The sequence below is a fragment of the Dromiciops gliroides genome, chromosome 3 (assembly GCF_019393635.1).
Source record: "Dromiciops gliroides isolate mDroGli1 chromosome 3, mDroGli1.pri, whole genome shotgun sequence".
NCBI lineage: Eukaryota > Metazoa > Chordata > Mammalia > Microbiotheria > Microbiotheriidae > Dromiciops > Dromiciops gliroides.
Genome location: NC_057863.1, coordinates 95,819,147 through 95,839,787, shown reverse-complemented (window position 1 = coordinate 95,839,787; position 20,641 = coordinate 95,819,147). Strand labels below are relative to the sequence as shown.

Below are 20,641 nucleotides of genomic sequence, written 5' to 3'. Positions count from 1 at the left end.
CTAGGTGGCACAGTGGATGAAGCTCTGGCCCTGGATTCAGGAGTGCCTGAGTTCAAATCTGACCTCAGACACTTACTAGCTGTGTGACCCTGGGTGAGTCACTTAACCCTCACTGCCCCACCAAAAAAAAAAAAAAAAAGACAGCAGAGGACATAATTAATTTTTTTGGTCACAGTAACTCTGACAGACCCTACCTATAATGAATGTCCTGGGGGTTGCAAACTACATTCATTACCCACACTATAGATAACTGAAATATGGTGAGGGCAGCGATTAAAAACACCAGCCCTGGAGTCAGGAGGACCTGAGTTCAAACCCAGCCTCAGACACTTGCCACTTACTAACTGTGTGACCCTGGGCAAGTCACTTAACCCTCATTGCCCCACCCCCAAAAAAAAGCTGCCAATAAAAAAGAAAAGAATAAAATATGACTTCATAATGGGCTTTTCTTCTCTCATTTATTAATATACAAATGGTTCCAATATAGAGGAAGGGTTGAAGACTAAACCCTTATTTCATTTGATTCTTGGCTAAGCAGTGTTATAAATGTTGGGTCTAAAATGATAATTTTAACAGAAATACACTTTTGATGCTTTCAAAAGCCTTACATTAAGAAAATGGAATTCATAACAAGATGAATAAAATAGTTAATTTCTATATGTGACAATATAACAGTGATGTTTGACCCAGAATTAGAGGTAAATATGAAATAATTTAATTTTTGTATTTGTTTTTAAATTGTTGTACTTTGGATGCTTATTTATGTGAACATTTAAGATATAATTTTGACCACTGGATGGCAGTCTCAACTCTGTACTTCAATTTATTGAACATTTGCTTCATTTTTACCACCTAAAAGCAATGCTGGGCTGCAGGAAGATGAACAGGGCAATCAAGCAAAAGGAGCAAGAGCAAGAGAAAGTAGCTGGAGCAGAGTGAGGCAGCAGCATCAAGGAGGCCCATCAGCATACAGGTATCTAGAGGCAAAAGATTTGCGCTGACTTCTGTTGTACCCACTATTACTATGCTCTTTCCTCAAGTTTCTGTGCCTGTCTACCAACAGATGTTGTAATAGAATTCATTACTCAAATGTTTCCAATAACTTGAATTTTGTCTCAACTACAGAATTGCTGGGATTAACCAGAAGAACCAAAGATATAGATGTTAGCAGTACAAAGTAAGGAAGGGAGACAAACCTCTGTCTAAATGTTAGAAAATCTTGTAACTGGGGTCTCACAGGGATTGTGATTGTCCTCCTAACTTTAATCGGCACAGGAGGGAACCATGTAGACCCAAGGGGGTCCCCTAGGCCAGGACATCTTTTTTCCACTCATGACCCCTTTTCATCAGAGAAATTTTTACCTGACCCAGGTATGTAAAATAGTTATACATAACCTTTTACTGCTGCCAATTTTTTCACCACCCCCATATGAGGTCAAAATCCACAGTTTAAGAAGCTAGAATCTGGGCTTAAAATGATCTAATTACATTTTTTTAAAGTTACATATCAGTTGTAATATGCCACAATTCTCCTAAGCAGTCAAGTTTAGAACCACAGTCATCTCTGAATACTTCCTCTTTTTCACTCCCTATTCACTCACCAAGTTCAATGCTGTTGCCCTCATCATAGATCTACTACCTACTGCAATTAACTTGAGTTTCTCTACCTCATTGCCCTCACTTATAATTGATTTAGTGCACTACCTGCCAGAATAATCTTCCCAAAATGTCACTTTAATCGTATCACTACCTTAATCAAAAATTTTCCCAGGCTCCTTCTGCTTATTGGATAAAAGTCCCAATTTGTTAAGCACAGATCGAACGTCCTCCAAAATTTGGCCTCACCTATCTTTCTAGCATAATACTCCTTTACAAAACCCTTTACTGTGCTATATATCCCTTTTGATATATCAACATGGGAGACATGAATACAATTACGTACAAACAAGATATAGAAAGGATCAGAGATCATTTTTTAAAAAAAGGTGGGGGAGGCACTACTATGGGGGGTGGTCAGGAAAGGCTTCTTGCAGAAGGTGGAATTTTAGCTGGGACTAGGAAGAAGCCAGGAGGTGGAGATGAGAGAGTGATTTCTAAACATAGGGAATGGCTAATGATTGCAGAGTGGAGAGATGGGCTGTCTGTGGTGGCTTGCAAGATCTGGCCACCTTTAGGATCTCACCTAGTCATTCCTCTCTGTCCTTCTGATTGGAGGGTGGAGTCATATACTCCAACAACCTCTATTTAAGGAGAGAGCTCAGGTCATAACATCTCATTCCTCACCTGGCTCCATTGCTTTTGGACTTCTCGGACTTTTCCACCATGCGCCCCCCCCCCCCCCCCCCCCCCCCCCCCCCGCTTAGGTTACCTTCCCCTACTTTTGCTTGTCTGCATTGTTCTCCCCTATTTGACAGTAAGCTTCTTCAGGTCAGGGACTTTCTACCTGACTCCAGGTCCTGTGTTCTATCCACTGTGCCACCCAGCTGCCCTGGCGCACAGTAGGTACTCAATAAAATATTTACTGACTGATCAAAGGATTCCAAGAACAACAAGGCCGCTCCTCTTTAGATGAATGAATGAGGTGTAAAAGACTAGGAAGGTAGGAGGGAGCCAGGTTACAAAGGGTTTTGAATGCCTTTAAATACCAGAGAATTTTATATTTGCTCTTGGGGGTGACACCCATTGGAATTTAGTGGTCAGCCTGCTCTTTATGGATTAATTTGACAACTGAGTGGATGACAGACTATAGTGGGAAGAAACTAAAGAGACCAATGAAAAAACTACTGCAATAGTCACATGAACAGTGACACTGGGGTGACTGGATACATGAGAGACAATACAAAGGTATAAATGACAAGATTGAATGGGGAGGGAGGGAGGTTAAGAGTACAGGTTGTCTCAATTAGGTTGGGAGTGGGGCAGCTAGGTGGTGCAGTGGATAAAGCACCGCCCCTGGATTCAGGGGGACCTGAGTTCAAATCTGGCCTCAGACACTTGACACTAGCTGTGTGACCCTGGGCAAGTCACTTAACCCTCACTGCCCCACAAAAAAAAAAAGAAAGAAAGAAAATCAATTAGGTTGGGGGCATGGGTGACCGGGAGGATGTTGGTACCATACAGGGTAAAAGGAAAGTTCAAAAGGGAGGAAGGCTTGGAGAGAATAAATGAGTTCAGTTTTGGACATGTCCAGTGTCTATAAGATATCCAGTTGGAAATGTGCAATAGGCAGTTAAATGTAAGACTGGAGGTCAGAAGTCAGGGCTGAGTCAATAGAGCTGAGAATCATCAACATCGACATGACAACTGAATCTCGGGAGCTGATAAGATCACCATGGGCAGTAGTAGACAAGAAGAGAAGCCATGCCCAGAACAGAGCCCTGAGAGACGCCCACCTTTAGTGGCTCTGATCTATAATAAAGATCCAGCAAAGGAGACTTGACTTCCCTTTGACATTCACTCTCTTCTCCAGGCTTTCTGGACATCACTCTCTCCTGGTTTTCTCCCTGATTGCTCCTTCTGTCTCCTTTGCTGGATTCTCCTCCAGATCACACCCCTAGGCTTCTGTCTTGAGCACTCTCCTTACTCTATACTATTTCTAAGTGGGCCCCTAGGTGGTGCAGTAGATAAAGTGCCAGGCCTGGAACCAGGAAGACCTGAGTTCAAATCCAGTCACAGATGCTTACTAGCTGTGTGACCCTGGCCAAGTCACTTATCTCTGCCTTGGTTTCCACATCTGTAAAATATATCTTTGACAAGAAAACCCCAAATGAGGTCACTGGGCCCTCTTCTCCCTCTGAGTCACTGGGTGACTCATCAATTCCCATGGATTTAATGACCATATCTATGCTGATCATTCTCAAATCTCACCTCTCCAACTACCTTTCAGACAACTCAGACTGGATGTGGGGTAGACATTTTAAACTCAACATGTCAAAAACACAAGAACTCATACTCTTTCCCCCAAACCCTCCTTACCTCCTACATTCCCTATTAGTATCAGTAGACAACAGCTACCAGGATTTGATTCACCAGACAGATATGGACTGAGAGAACCTCAAAAATTAAGTAACTGAGCGATGGATGGTAAGGGAGATCCTGTAAGTATGTGGCAATGGGCAACATGAGCATTCTAACTTTCCCCCTTCAACCAGTGAGTAAGGGGAATGAGTATAAGGGCAACAAGTTCTAGAAGGGGTAGCCCTGGAAACTGGGTCATCAAGAAGAAGTCAGGTATCAATGACATCGAGGAGTAGGAAAGGAAAAGATTTAAGATGAAAGCAAGTCTATTACCCATGGAGCAGGCATTCCAGAAAGCACAGCTGAAGGAGTAGGTAGCCTCAGAGCAGGATGTGGAGAGAATGGATTGAGGGGAATGAGAATAAGGGAGCTGTGGGCAATGAGGAAGGAAAGGAGAACCAGGTTTGACAGGAAGAAGGAGCTGGCACGAGGGTTTGACCCTCCAATGTTAAACACTGAGGAATGAGTTCAGACAGGTTATCAAAAATCCTAGAGTTTGACCTCAGGCAAAAGTGCCATCGTGGGGGAACTAACCCAATGGCTTTTCTCCCCCTTTCCTTAAGGCAGGAGACTCTACTCCATGGAATGCTCTGTCCACAGAATATACCCAGCATTTTTTATTTTTATTTTTTGCATCCACATTTGCTCACAACCTCCTTCCTCCCTCCATTTAAATCCTACCCTTTCCTCCTAGGCCCAGCTCAAATCTCATCTGATCGAAGTGACAGCTTCCCCCACCACCGACCCCAAAGGGAGGTGTTTCTCCTTATTTTAAATTCCTATAGCATCAGTCAGCATAAATGTATATGAAAAGAACTGACAACACAAGGATGTAAATAAGTCATCTCCCCAACTAGATTTTGTTCTATTTCTACATGTGCTCAACAATCAAGTACAGTGCCTTACAGATACACTCTAAGTATATGTTGACTGTATTAAATTAAATCTGTAAAACCATTTAAAATGGGAGGAAACCTGACATTTAAAGAAAGCAAAAATACAGCCTTCTCTATAGGTGAATAATTGGAAATCATTTGTTTCATAAACTCAGATTAAAAAAACAAAAACAAATAGCTGTGTGACCCTGGGCAAGTCCTTAACCCTCACTGCTCCACCAAAAAAACCAAAACCAAAACCAAAATAAACATTTATTTATTCTTAAAATGGGGCAAACCTACATTATAAGACACTAGAGTTCTCTCCTCTTGGAAAATGTGGCTTCGGGCTCCTTAAAGGCCTGTAAGGATGCCTTCCTATAGAAACTAAAGAAAAAAAGCAGTGCTACTCACTAGACAGACCACAACTAGTTGAGAATAAGAGGAATGCATGTGTTAAAAACCAGTCATCAGGGGACAGCTAGGTGGTACAGTGGATAAAGCACCAGCCCTGGATTCAGGAGGACCTGAGTTCAAATTCAGCCTCAGACATTTGACACTTACTAGTTGTGTGACCCTGGGCAAGTCACTTACCCCCATTGCCCCACAAAAAAAACCAACAAAACAAACAAACAAAAAACAGTCATCACACAAAGTAAGAGATACTGGCAATGATCAAACTCTTAATTTTATGCTTTCTTATAGTTCATCCTAGTTAATCACCACATCCTGTTGGCAAACTAAGTCAGGCGAGCACTACAAACTGGAACGATGTCCATGCCTAATCCAAGCAGCAGAACCTGGGAATTAGAGTAGGAACCACAAACAAAGAGACTTGACAAAGAAATCTGGGTCAAAAGCTGTGTCAGAACCTACACTTTTTGACAGCTAATGCTCTTCTCAAATCCATAAATCATACATAAAAGAATTTTTTTTTTAAATCAGTAATCTATTTTTACTAATATTTCTTTCCTCCCTTTCAACTTTTAATCTTTATGATATCAGGTCTAACCCCTCTCCAATCCACCCCACACACAACTGCCAAAGTGATTTTTTTTTTTAAGGACAGGTGTAATCATATCACTGCCCCACTCAATAAGCTCCAGTGGCTCTATTCACTTTAGGATTAAATAGAAACCTCTCTGGTATTTAAAAAGCCTTTCACATCCTGGCTCCAGCATATCTTTTTCCATCCAGGTTAAATTTTTTGTTTTCTTTTTTTAAAATGCATTAGCATCGGGGGCAGCTAGGTGGTGCCGTGGATAAAGCATTGGCCCTGGATTCAGGAGGACCTGAGTTCAAGTGCGAACTCAGACACCTGACACTAGCTGTGTGACCCTGGGCAAATCACTTAACCCCAATTTTCAATTAATCAATAAACAAATAAATAAAAAATTAAAGTGCATTAGTATTTCCCTTCACACTCCTCAGTCCATTCAAACTAGCTTTGCTAATCTTTGCACACATTCCATTGGCTGGCCATCTTTGTATATTTGCACAGGCTGTCCTTCCCCTCCACGGCCTGGAATGCACTCCCTTCTCACCTCCCACTCTCAAAATCCTTATTTTCCATCACAGCTCAACTCAAATACCATGTTTTAGATGAAGTTTCTTGCCTCCACCCCGATTAACTACTACCTCCCCACAATAATTGCCTATCATAAATGGTCATTGGTGGATCGATGTACACAGAAATGACTACTTCCAATATTAATGAGAACTGCTGATTTCATAAGATCCATTTAGCATCACTATTTTATAGCCCTGGGGAATACTACATCCCCAAAATACTCAATCATCTTGTAAATGTATTCCTTTGACAACAATATATGGAAGTATGAATGACTCCTTACAAAATCATCACCGGTACTAGCCAAAATCAGGCATGTTCCCCAATAATGATCAGTACCTTTCAAATGGTCACTTTCAGCAAAAGGAAAAAAACAGGCGAAGAATGCTAAAGTTTATCACTAGATTTATTTCTTTTAAGTTAAATTCATTTACTTTGTTGTTGGTGTCCCTCTAGAACTATTTTTAAACTGTAGTATTATCATGCTAAAAAGGAAAGGCTTTCAAACTTAATGGTACAAAAATCAAAAGCATTTTCAGCACCATTGTGTAAAACTGGTTATTACCGTTATGACAAAACAGAAATATTTACTCTACAGAAAATTGCTTTCTTGATGGTACCCAGGGCTCGTTTCTGTATTTAAACGAGAGTAGTCTGCCTTCAATAACTTTGGAAGCAAAAGTCTAATAATTTTGGCAGTAGCAAGTATGCAAGTGATACGAATTCTATTCATTTTTAAGATCTTACAACACAAAGATAATTCCTCCCCAAAACAGACAAGATAGGTAGTGGTAGTCAAAACATTCTCTAATTCAATAGCAACCTCACTTCAGATTTGTATGTTTCAAAACTACTTTTAAATATTATTTTTAATCATGGAGAACTTTAAGAAATTCGACTTAAATCACTTCAAAAATTGAAATTATTACACTAGATTTCGTTCAAGAGTTGAAAAACTGCTCTCTCTGCAGAGCAAATACAAACAATTCAGAAACGTTTGGAAATGGCAATGCTGACAAGCAAAACTCCAGCACTTAAGAAATGACACTTACCACAAGAAAAGTCACTTTTTTCTTCTGTTCCTTGAGACCTCAGACTAAACACTGTAGCTAACCCTATTTTCTAATTTCAGCTTGAATTTAAGATAACTCTTTTGTTTCACTTGCAGCTCACATGCTGACACAGCTGCCCCTTCTTTGTAATAAACACAGGGCCTCTATATTTAAAAATACAGTGAAACTTTGTTTTAACCTCCCCTCCCCAGTCTTCTGCCAATTTTCTCCTTTCCAGTACACAACCCCACCCCCACTCCATGTGTTTTTGGGGTGTGTGTGTGTGTGTTTTTAAACATGTGATCCTCAAACTCTCAGCGCTCTTGCAATAGGTTAGAAAGAAGTATGCACATCATGGTATTTTTCTTCTCCTTCCTCTCTCAATAGGACAACAGAATACTCCTAATTCTGATCAGCCTCTTCCCTCCAAGCAAAAACAAGTTAAAAATGTACTTCTTGAGTCTGACACACTTATCCCTGGCACTAAGTGGCAAGGTCAAGTTCAACTAGCGAACCAAAGTTCCGAGAGTTTGGGGGGTTTAGTTTTGTTTTGTTGTTTCTGTGGCCAAGCTAAAGCAGGACCCCAGAGCTCCTTAGGACGTGATAAACATCATCAGGCCCCTTTGCAGCCAATCTGGAATTGACATGTAGATGAATTTACAGGAAAGCAGCCCCGAGGGGACGTCCCAAAGCCGGCCAGATCCAAACACCCTTTCTGGTCTGGGAGAAGTCCTGGGAAACTCCGGAATCGAAACCCCAGGGAGACGACTCACTCCCACGGCCTCGGGGGAGAGAAGCTAGGTTTTTCATACTTTTTGTTTGTTGGTTGTTTTTTTTAAAGGAGACAAACTTCTGAAACTCTTCCCCCGAGAAAGGCATTGCACGGGTCCCCCACCAGCTGCGAGGGGTGGGGATGAAAACACGCCCAGCGTCACTTGGGAAACACTTGGCCTGGGAAAGGAGGGAGGAGAGAGAGCTCCAAGCCCGAGTTAATAATCACCTCCCAAAGCCATGGAAAACTACAGCCCAAAGGGCCGAAGGGAGGGAACGTTCCGGCAAATGAAACCAACCAAGTGAAACTGACTAACTACCCTCCCCCTAACACTGCTCCAGGGAAGCCCAAGGACACAGCCCCACGATCCCTCAGCACGCACTTCTGGCTCCGAATGCTAGAGTGAACACGATCTCTAAAACTAGAAAAAGAGGGGAGAAATCCTGGCTTTAAGTGACTGGACGAAGGGGGAAAGAACATTTCTAATTTAAAAAAAAAACACAATTCCCATACCGGGAGTCGAACCCGGGCCGCCTGGGTGAAAACCAGGAATCCTAACCGCTAGACCATATGGGAAGCTACACTCATAAAGGCTCCCGAGACCCACCTGACAAGCGCAAGCGCCGCCGTTACCCTCAGCCGCCACTACCTCCACCGCCGCGCTGCTGCCAACGCCGCCTCTGAGCAGCTGCAGAGTCTGCCCGCAGTCGAGGCCACCGCCCACGCGCTCTGAAGCTTGAGAACTCAATGCGCCAGACCACGCGGAGGGCGGGAGGAGGAGTAAAACGATAGGGGGCGTGGCCAGCCTTCGCCTCTCTCCTCCCCCGACCTCCTCCCGCGGACCAGAGGTGGGAGGAGGCGCCCCCGCCTCCTTTAGAACCGAGCAGTGGCTGCGGCGGCCTGGGCTTCTCTAGCGGTGGGGTCGTGGACTTCGGTCACCTGGGTGTCCACCTTAACCGCGGGCGCAGCCCCCTCCTGCACCCATCTGCCCCCACCAGCCCTCCCTTTTGCCGGGCCGCTCTGGGCTAAAGGGAGAGCGGCGATGTCTCTGAGAACTGTGGTATGCGTGAGAGGCAGGGGCGGCGCAGAGACTGCTCGCCTTCGGGGTCGCGGGGCCCCCGATCCCGCCCCTCACCCCAGCTCCTGCCTGGATCCCGCCCTAGCTTCGTTTGACCTCAGCCCCTTTATAATCTTCCTGGAGCACCTTTATAATCCGCTCCCCCCCTTCTTTCCATTGGTGTACCGCCCCTGCGCGGGAAGGAAGGGGGGAGGGGTATTGTTAAACGCGGCTTGAGTACTCTCGGCATCCGTAGCTCGGGACTGTGGGATGCCGGTCCCGAGCGTGGCGGCTATTCTGGGGCTACCTTGGGCCTCGAGGCGGGCTGGGCCCCCCTGAACCCCGCGCGCGCTGACCACCCCGCGAGCCCGAGGGCGGAGCCGGAGCCGGAGCCGCCGCCGCCATGTGAGTGTCGCAGGCTCTCTCCGGGTCCTAAGCCTCGATCCCCAACAGCGCCCTCAGGTTTCGGGGCAGTATGCACCCCCACACACACTGCGTGGGGGCCAGGGCCGGTGCCCATTGGTGGGAGGGATCAAGGCGCACGGGGGTGTTTCTTCGAGGTCCCTGGCTGGGCGTTGCACGCGGACCAGCTGCTCCAGACTCCGGGGCGCGGTTAAGGGAGGATTCTCCGACCCCATTTCAGGGGCACCCCCTTTACCGGCTTGCCTGTCCTGACTCTACGAGGCCTTGCCACCCCGTGTGTCCCGGGCCTGCAGCTCCTCCCCGCCCCGGCTCACTGAGAACTTTGTGTCATCGGGAAAAACACAAAACAAAAATCTACTGTAACTAAAAATCGTAAGGATCAGAAGATGCTTGGGTCAGAATACCCCCACTCCTCTTTGCGGGAGGTAACTTGATTTGGGCAACACTTATTAGTTACCCCAGGCTTCCACGCCAGTTACGTCCCGGGCCGACTCCAAACCACAGGATCCACCGCTTAGCAGTTCCCTTCTCTGCAGAAAGAGAAGTTGAAATCAAAGTTTTTCCAATCATGCCCTTGGTATATGAGGAAAGCTAGCGATTCGAAGGCAACTGAACTATCCACCCATGCAGTCCATCACGTAAAACTTAAACTGAACAATGCAGTATTAGCATGTTCTATTAGTATATAATATAGTATATTAGCATTATAACTAATTGGGTTAGTATTATAATATTAGTATAACTAAGTGCTTAGTAACGTAGCTGATCAGAGTTCAATAGCAGAACGTTCAAGTTTGAAATCCTAAGTCGGTGTAAAGTATGTGCTATGTTTCTTAATTCATGTTGTTAATACCTTTGATTTTTTCCTCCCTTTCTTTTTTTTTCTTTTTTAGGGCCGACTACTGGAAATCACAACCAAAGAAATTCTGTGATTATTGCAAGTGCTGGATAGCAGACAATAGGCCTGTATGATGATCTCCTACTATTGCTATCAAAATATGAAAACTTGAGTCATGCATTTTTAACTATGCTATTCAATATCAGTTCCTGTTGTAAAACATTACAATTTTATTTAGAAAATCACCCAAGAAGCTAATTCTTGAGCTGAAGCCAACTCAGCAAATTAAGTACTTAATTATCAGGTACTTTGCCAGGTGTGAGTATGCAAATTAGAGGACTAATAGAATAAATAGAATGCGACCACAAATAGTGACTTGTATGTATATAGTACTTTGAAGTTTGCTAAGTACAAATAGGTGCAATACCTTGCGATAAGAACAAAGGAGAGTTATGAACAAAATGCTCTAAAATAGTTTGAAGAAGTAAGTATTACTTTCAGATTTCCAGGAATATTGGAATACTGAAGGTAGCATTTGAACCTAGCCTTGGAGGAAGACACAACTGTAGTTTTGTAGGACTGTGAGTACAACTCACCCAGAAAATAGAAGACATTCAGAGAAGCACTGTAAAATAAGATTATCAAAGTAGGTTAAAGTCAGATTATAGCAGGCCTTAAAATCCAAGATCGTTTCTTTGGTGTTTTGTTATTCCCGGTATGAGTTTGGTTTTTTTTTTCATTAGCAATGTTAAATCTTTTTTTTTTCCTGAATCCTCATGTACATTTCACAGATCATTCTTTTGGAAATAAATGTGACCTCAAAAATTTGATTTTATGATTAGTTATTTGTACTTAGGTCTTTGAAAAATCCATGTATGACTTAGTGGTTTTTTTTAGGCATCCTCCTCCCAAAAAAAGTTACATAGAGATAGATCTATCTATTACCCAAAAATAAGTAATAAAGTATATAGATCTATCTACTGAAGTATTGACAAGTTTTTACAACTTCCTTAGATTTTTGTCATTTGTTACGATGCTTAAGAGAATTATTTCAAAGTTGCATTTACTGTAAAATTTGTCAATTGCAAGTGCATTTACCATTTGAAATATTACAGTAGTTTGTTATAAGGGAGGGCTTTATGGTGGTGGAAAATTAATGTAATAAGTGTCAAAAAAAATTTTTTTTGCACCATTTAAAAAAAGATGATAGCAACTGTTGTCATTCCCCCCCCCCCCCACACACACACACGGTTTAAATAATGGAACTATTAAAAGAACTTTATGTTATCTGCTAAATCAACCTAAAAATTGAAATGTATTTTAGCTCTGTTTTGGAAAGTATATAAAAATTATCCTTCTCTTAAAAGTCATCCTTCACTAAGGTTCTTAACTGCCTGTTCCATTTTGCTTTGTTTAAGGCATTCTTACAAATATGTACCAACAATTTTCTAGGCGACAAAATTTGTTGACATGATTTCCTTCTAAGAGGTAACCCTGATAGCAATATGCATTTTTTTTTTTTGCAGGGCAATGGGGGTTAAGTGACTTGCCCAGGGTCACACAGCTAGTAAGTGTTAAGTGTCTGCAGTCACATTTGAACTCAGGTCCTCCTCCTGAATCCAAGGCCCATGCCTTATCCACTGCACCACCTCCTAGCTGCCCCTAGCAATATGCATTTTATCAATATCCTTTTTAACCTACTCAGAACAAATTATCATTTAACTTGGGTCAGGTAACTGTTTGCAAAATGAGACTAGTGTAATAGTAAGGCAGATACTGCACATAGTAAATAAACACTTCTCAAAGTAACCACACAAAATTTAATTTACTTTTTTAACCTTTAATCAAAGTTAACAATTTTTCTAGAGAAATTACATTTTAATATTATTTTAGTTTGTTGTAATTTTCATATACAGGTATATTCTATTTTCAAGAAACTTTTTTTTTTCTTTGGATGAGGCAGTTGGGGTTAAGTGACTTGCCCAGGGTCACACAGCTAGTAAGTGTTAAGTGTCTGAGGCTGGATTTGAACTCAGGTCCTCCTGACTCCAGGACTGGTGCTCTATCCACTTTGCCATCTAGCTGCCCCTAAAGAAACCTTTTTAAACTAATAAAATATAATTATTTGCTTTAGAATACTATTCCCTTTAAAAAAACCAGAATTTTTAATAGCAATTTTACCTCATCTGTTAATTATGATATATTTATAGACTTTAAATAATCTATCAAGAATGTCTTTTTTTTTTTTAAAGAACAGGGGATTTTATAGTTCTTTTTTCTCCCAGCTTTGAGGAATAAACTTAGAATACATTGATTCCTTATGAATTTTAAGGGAGGGGAGGAAAAAGAAACTTCTTACTTATGGTGTGTCTTATGGGGTATTTGGGCAGGTTCTTGATTTGAACAAGAGTTTTTATCTTTCTTAACCTCCAGCTTCTTTTTTATTATACAAAAGTTTTAATATTTTAATCTTTTATTTTTATTTTAATTATTAGATTTTTTTCTTTAACAAAATCATTGCAAGTCTACCATTATACGTTTTTAAGAATTCAAGTAAATCTTGATCTTAACATAATGTTAAAGAATGAAATTAAAACATTACTACTAGGTGGCATTATTTTATTTTTTAAAAAAAGGCCAATTTGCATTAAAGTTGTTCCATTTTTAGCTTTTTTTTTTTTCCTTCTTTCAAGAAATTGTTTAAATTTCAAGAGATATATTTTCTTCCTTCCTGGATCCTACAGCTTCATAGTAAGAATTATGATTTATTTCTTTGCTTTTCCCTCTATCTCCAACATTTTTCTAGAGTGTTGAATTTCACGAACGGGGAAAGAACCACAAGGAAAATGTGGCCAAAAGAATCAGTGAGGTAATTTAGGTTTTTTGCTAAATTTTTCATGTTAATTTTGGTCCTTTTACTTTGTTTTAACCTTCCTATATCTTCTGTAGATTAAACAGAAAAGCCTCGAAAAGGCAAAAGAGGAAGAAAAAACATCAAAGGAGTTTGCAGCAATGGAGGCAGCTGCCCTTAAAGCATACCAAGAGGATTTGAAAAGGCTTGGAATCAGTTCAGGTAGAAAAGCTGCCAACATGCTTTAAAAGTAACATCAGAGAGAATATTGAGTAAAGTTTTATTGTTTCCATGGGTGAGGTTCCCTCATGGAGCTCATACACTAAAGAGACATCCTTATTGTTTTTATTGGCAGCCTTTCTCTTAAGTGAGGACATAGAACTTTGTATCCTTTCATTTGACCTCAATTCAGTTTTCACAGCAATACTTTCTAAATCTACCCGTGGACAGAAACTTACTTGTAGGCCATTTAAATTGCTTATTTGGCTCTGTTATTGATGTAAAGGATGTTTGTTTATTCATTAACAGATGTGAACAACCTTCAACTTCTAATTATAATTCACTATACAATATAGCATTCATTACGTTTTGTTCAAGTTCTTTTTAGAGTAGAGACTGTGCTCTATTTTCTTTGTATTCTCACCACATGTTCAGGACCTAGAATATGCTGAGGTGCGTGCGTGTGCGTAGTAGGTGTTTAACTAATGTTTATTAATGAATAGGTGCTGATGGTGTGGTTTGATGGAAAGAACACTGGAATCCAGTTTAGAGTTAGAGAATCTATATGTGCTTTTCACTAGATGTGTCCTTAGGCCAAAACTTTATCTTCTCTCATCTAATAGATCGATTTCTTCATTTATAAAATGAGGAGATTGGGTCTGGATTGAATGCAGTTCACTTTCTTGAGCAAAATACTGGACTGTGTTGGGGATGAGGAGCAAAAATAAAATGCTCTGCCCTCAAGGACCTGACATTCTACTAGAGAACCTCCAAGGACTCTTCCAGCTATAAATCCTTTGAGCTCGTGAACATTGACTTATGTAGGTGGGGATTTGTTCAGGAATGAGAACGATTCACTGCCCTATGACCGCTATAATTCATGTATAGAACAACCCCTTTGTTTCTTTTAGTCATTACTTGGAGATTTCTCTGTCCAGAAATCTATTCCTATACTGGATTGTATCTTAATTATTAGCATTCTGTTTGGGCTTAAATAATCATATTCTCCACATGAAAACTCCTTTTAGGCTGAAGTTTCTTAAGACAGCTTCTCATGATTTTAAGAATGCTCCACCGGATAAGTCTTCATTCTTCCCACCTTCTTTATAGATGATACAGAATCTAGCACACCACAAGTAACCAGCACTGCTCCACCTGTCTCGGTATCAAATCAGAAGAAGGAAAGGAAAAAGAGGAAAAAAGACCTTTCCAATATAGATTCAGTAGGAGCTTCCAAATGGGTAGAAGGCGTGTCTTCAGAGGGTTACCAATACTATTATAATACCATCACAGGAGGTAAGTAGTTTAGTTACAAATATAGTATAATACAGTATCTAATGGAATTTGCAGGCTTTTATTTTGTTGCTGGGGGGAGAGAAGTTTATAATTTTTTTTTAATAAAGCCCTTCTGTGATTCTTCATCAAGACATAGAGGTATCTGGGAGTTCTCAAAGTCTGTGCTAATGGAACACAAATTCTAGCAAGTCCTACCAAGCTGGGAAAGTTTCAGGTATAAGTCTGTCATTGGACTGTATGTCTCTGAACTAAGGGTCTACCTAGTTCAAATTAGAGAGGTTTATCACCAGGATGGCCAATAAGCAGTGAATTTTCTGGGTTTTAGCACCTTGAAAAAACTATCCACAAAAGAGTAAAAGGGATATAATCTGTGAGAAAATAATTATTAATGGATTTCTTGGGGTGACCCAGAGATCACTTTCTCTCCCCCCCCCCCCAAGAAAGTCTAGTTCTCCTTGAGAAACTTCATCGAATCTCATCTGGGACAAACCCAAGTGAACAAAAGGAATTGGAGATAGATTCTTTTGTCTAGGTGGGTGAAGGACTGATGGGATCAAACCACACCTAGATAATGGACTTTGCCTTAAGCAACTTGAGTGAGGGTCTTTTGTATAATTTTCCCCAGTGTCATCTGTAGAGTTCACTTTAATGTAGACCACCTTAAACCATGTCAACCAATGGAATTGAATGATGCTAATCAATTAGTTTTGATCAATGTATAATGACCCACCTCTATCAAAAGAGGATAAAAACCCTGGGAGATTTAATTAGAGCATTTGGGGTTTCAGAGACTCCCTCTCTTTTAGGACAGCATGGGTCTTCTGGGGCCATGCTCAAGCTCCTTCCCTGCTTTCTCTATCATGTGGTCTAAGACCATGAAGTTAGGGAGACTCATGGTCAAGCCTTTATTGACATTATGTTAATAAATTAATATGTGCTTACCCCAAACTTGTGTATATAGCAATAAAAATTAATTTTCAAAACACAGTCTGTACTCAGAAAATGATCGATGATAAAATGACATATTTTTGAAGAACTGATGAGTATGTATCAGAAGACCATAACATTGAAAAGGAATACATTCTCAAATGTTTCTAACCAACCCCAGCTGCTAGAAAGTATATTTGAGCCTACTGGGCAAAAACAAAAACAACCACCACCACTCACCCACCCCCATAAATAAATAAATAAACGGAAAATTAAGTTATAAGAAATCTGCTCTTTAACTGAGGGTCTTTCTTAGCACCTTAATAATGAACCCAATAAAACCCTTGACTTAATTTTCTTTTACAAGCTTTGTAAAAGTATGAACACCCAGTGTAATAGGAAAATTAAAAGAATTTCACATTTCTTCAAATTGCAGGGTTTCTGCAGTGAGAGTACAATCGTTTTTTTCTGTCTGAGCACCATAAACCAAATCCTTTCTGTGTCTGTATCTAGCACAACTTGATTCATGTTCCTTGGCGTTTTGTGCTTTCAGTTCTGTTGATATAAACAATATTTTTCAGTTGATAGATCTTTTGATTCACTTGAGAGGTTTCATGGTATAGTAAAAAGTATACCTGGACCTGAGGAGAGACCTACATTGGAATCCCACATCTGATGATTTCTACTCTTGTGACCATGAGCTCAGTTAGTCTTACCCAACTTCCTTTTTTGTTTGTTTTTCTTATGTAAAATGGGGGTGATGATGCCACCTATATTACTTGCCTCACAGGGCTGTTGTGCCAATGAGAGAAAACATATAATGCAACCTGTAAATCTTAAAACACTATCATCTGTGTTATCAGAGAGATGGCTCTTTGAATCACTGGAATTATAGATTTTTTTTAAGTGAGGCAATTGGGGTTAAGTGACTTGCCCAGGGTCATACAGCTAGTAAGTGTTAAGTGTCTGAGGCCAGATTTGAACTCGGGTACTCCTGACTCCAGGTCCGGTACTCTATCCACTGCGCCACCTAGCTGCCCCTGTAGATATTATTTTATATAACTCGCCAGGTTTGAATTAAATATCAGAATCCTGTCCATTAAATACCAGAAACCTTTCTGAACCCTTAGTGAAGTCATCTTAGTGAGGCAGGGTTACCCATGAGCCATCTAAGTGTTTTGAGTGGGTCTTTATTTTGCTCAGAGAGTTCAGCAATGACAGATATGGCTTCTTGAATAGCCTTAGTCTTAAACTTCCTTATACCCATAATTTATCTAGGCCTTCATAGTTTTTTGTAGTTATATAGGAGATGGATGCTACCCCGTGGCTTATTCTCTTTGCTCCACAGAAAACTAATTTTCTTCCCACACTTCATTTTGGGTGTTACCTCATCTTCATAATAGCAAATACTTTAATTCAGAATTGATGACACTTTAATTCCTTGAAGATTTGATCTGTTTTATGACTAACCTCTGTAATCATCATAAGTGTTGCAGTAATTCCTTCATTTAAAAAAAAAAATTTTAGGGCAGCTAGGTGGTGCAGTGGATAGAGCACCGGTTTTCCCCAAAAAAAAAATTTAGCCTGAATAAAACTTGGGGGAAGCTTATAATTGATGTTTTTTGAGGGGTTTTTTCCAAGATATACTGTATTATTTTTCTCCTTTCAGAGAGTATGTTAGTGGTGAGGCCTGTATTCAGGAGGAACCTATAGTTTAGACAAATATGTTATTTTTAATAGTTATGTTAAAGTTATTTGTTGGTCTTCTTTCCCCATTAGATTATAAGTCCTTTGAGGAAAGAGATTGTTCTTTTGTGATTCTCCACAGAATATTGTGAACACACTGGATACTTATCCTTGAAAGGGTGATGGATTATGGGAACAAATCAAAAAGTCTAGAAATGTTTTTAGGAAGCAAAAAAACTATAACTAGAATATGATTTTGCTTTTAGAATCTCAGTGGGAGAAACCTGAAGGATTCCAAGGAAAATTTAGTAAGGTAATTGAACTCATTTCTATTCAGTAAAATTCTTAATCTGTTGAAAGAGAGAGAGTATTTCTAAATGTTGTATTATACCACCAAATAACAATTTGCAGTTTTTGTCCTTTCTACTTCAAAACTACTCCAAGAATCATCCATAGAACAGTTATGGGAATTCCTTAGATCAAGGGTCAGTAACTTGTGGCAAAGATAGCTCTTCATCTGCTCATAGGCCAGTTTGGGCCCAAGTGTCCACTTTATCTTCTTTGACGAGAGCTGCTATCTAAATCAAGAATTAGAGGCTGATGTGAACTGTTGCCCAAGAAATGTGGTCTTATCAATTCCTTTTCTTTCTCCAACGGCCCCTTTTCAGTGCTCAAGTTGCCAATCCCAGCCACCAATTCTTAACACTCACATGCCAAAAGAATATGTATCTGATTTTTACCCTTTTAAAATACTAATCCTTTAATATATATGTATGGGTGGTTTTTCTTTGTTGTTGTTAAATATGATCGTTTTTAGCATATTTTATATGCTTGTTTTTGTTAGAAAGCAGCAATGCCTCTTTGGGTAGAAGGTTTAAGTGAAGATGGTTACACCTATTATTATAATACAGAAACAGGTGGTAAGTATTACTTGCTATTATTTAAATTTTTTTTTCTATGTACCAGAAAACATTTGTTTGCATGCTGTGAATTCTTAATGTATTAGCTAAAGTTGAGGTTATTTGTTTCTTCTGTTATAAACATAGCCATTAACAAACACATATGTTCAAATACACATATGGACAAACAAAAACAACATAAAACCCTAAATTTAAATTACTTACATTTTAATAAAATTTTTTTAAAGTAGTAACTGGATTACTTTATTTCCTTTTCCCTCCTCTGAACTTTTTTGTCCTTTTATGTGTTTTGTCCCCCCTAAATTTTGTTGTTGTTTATTCATTGTAGAAAGTATGTGTATTCTTTTGGTTCTGTTTTCTTCACTTCCACTTCATATGAAGAAGAAAAAATAAGTATGGAAGATTTATATTTTTCATACATCATGGCATAGTGATATTCCATTATGATCGTATATTACAATTTGTTCACCTCTTCCTTAATCATATAGGAGTCATTTCCACTTTTTTTGTTATAACAAACACTACTACTAAGAAAATATGTGTGTGTTTTTAAAAACAAGCATATTCTTAACTTATATTAGTTGGACTGGGTCCAAGTTACTAGGTCAGAAAATGGATAATTTTGTATTTCTTAATATATAATTCCATATTGATTTCCTAAAAGATTGTGCCAGTTTGTAATAATTTACCCTTCAGGCGTTGAATTTTAGCGTTATTAACTCACATCTTCACCAATGTAATGGGTGTAAGAGGGCATCTCGAAATTAATTTATATTTCTCTGATAATTAGATTTTGAATACTTTTCCATGTGGTTAATATTAATTTGTGACTTCTGAAAATTGCCTGTTCCTGTTCTTTGGCCACACATTGTGAGTGAATAGGTCCTATAAAACTTATGTGAATTACTTACAGGTCATGGATATTAAACTTTATCAAAAATATTATAGCGAGGGCAACTAGGTGGTGCAATGGATAGAGCAGTGGCCCTGGAGTCAGGAGGACCTGAGTTCAAAATCTGGCCTCAGATGGTTAACACTTACTAGCTGTGTGACCCTGGGCAAGTCACTTAACCCCAATTGCCTCACCCCCCCAAAAAATATATATATATGTGTGTATATGTATATACATATATATACATATGTACATATATATATATATATATATATATATATATATATATATATATATATATATATATATATATAATAGAAATGATTTATTCCTATATATAGTGTGTCTGCCCCATATCACTTATTTTCACCAGCCGATAGACTCAAAACAGGATGGGAGAAGGGAAAATCATTTAAACCCCTGTCTTTATTGCTCTTATGTCAGAGTGGTTATAAATATACGACATTAGAGCTAGAAGGGACTTTAAAAAATCAGTCTAGTTCAGCCTCTTTATTTTACAATTAAAAATCCTTTAAGTCAGATTGTTTTAATTCCATAGGTAAAGTTGTTTAACTTGTAAAAAAATTGTTTTTCAGGTGAAAATTATAATACTTGAATCCTTTGTGTAAATATTTTAGAACATACAGCCAGTAATTAAGGACTATAAATTATAGTCTCTGTATATTTATTCATAATACATTTTTTGGTTGTATTTCCTTCTTTCTTCCTTTCTATCAGGGTAGAAGTCTCCTAATGAGGAACCCCCCCTCCACCAATGCAGACAAGCACCTACTCTGCAGAGTTTAATCTTAGAAACTTGAACTCAGTTCTCCCTGACTCTGAGGCTGGCTTTCTATCCACCATACCTTGCTTTCTCTAACATTAGGTAGTAAATACGAAAGCATGGCATGGGATGATTTTTATTTCTTTTTTTACATGTATAATTATTTTTTGAAACACCTCAGACACTCATCAGTTAAAATCTTTTTAATAGTCCAGAAAATCAGCAGTTTTGCTTTTTTAAATCTTAATTTCATAAAACTGATTTAGTAATTAATTACATTTCCATAATAGTACTTTTGTTTCTTCTGAATTGGTTTTGACAGAATCAATCTAATTCTGTTACCAAAAGAGTATAACTTAATTTTTTTTAATTGTTCTTTATGTTTTAAGTTCTCTGTGGATAAAGGACTGGTCTTGGATCAAGAAGACCAGGGTTCAGATTCTGCCTCTGGCACATATTGAC

General features: G+C 39.4%; 2 protein-coding genes and 1 non-coding gene across 4 annotated transcripts in view; 1 reads left to right on the top strand and 2 right to left on the bottom strand.

Annotated features, from left to right (window-relative positions):
* ELF1 (E74 like ETS transcription factor 1) overlaps positions 1–8,948 on the bottom strand; it is a 120,415-nt gene extending 111,467 nt beyond the window's left edge. Inside the window, exon 1 of one of the 2 annotated variants that reach the window (XM_043997883.1) lies at positions 8,894–8,948. The gene's annotated coding sequence lies outside the window, so the exon portion shown is untranslated. The remainder of the gene's footprint in view (positions 1–8,893) is intronic. The other variant, XM_043997887.1, reaches the window with a different exon arrangement.
* TRNAE-UUC lies at positions 8,791–8,862 on the bottom strand. Its single transcript has one exon. It is a non-coding gene; the product is annotated as a tRNA-Glu (tRNA).
* Positions 8,949–9,156: 208 nt separating the features above from the next.
* The window catches only part of WBP4 (WW domain binding protein 4), a 30,456-nt gene continuing 18,971 nt past the window's right edge, over positions 9,157–20,641 (top strand). Inside the window, exons 1-7 of the mRNA XM_043998002.1 lie at positions 9,157–9,748; positions 10,660–10,732; positions 13,411–13,473; positions 13,554–13,677; positions 14,785–14,970; positions 17,850–17,896; positions 18,428–18,503. Of these exons, the coding sequence (XP_043853937.1) occupies positions 9,747–9,748; positions 10,660–10,732; positions 13,411–13,473; positions 13,554–13,677; positions 14,785–14,970; positions 17,850–17,896; positions 18,428–18,503 (571 nt within the window). The 5' untranslated portion in view covers positions 9,157–9,746. The remainder of the gene's footprint in view (positions 9,749–10,659; positions 10,733–13,410; positions 13,474–13,553; positions 13,678–14,784; positions 14,971–17,849; positions 17,897–18,427; positions 18,504–20,641) is intronic.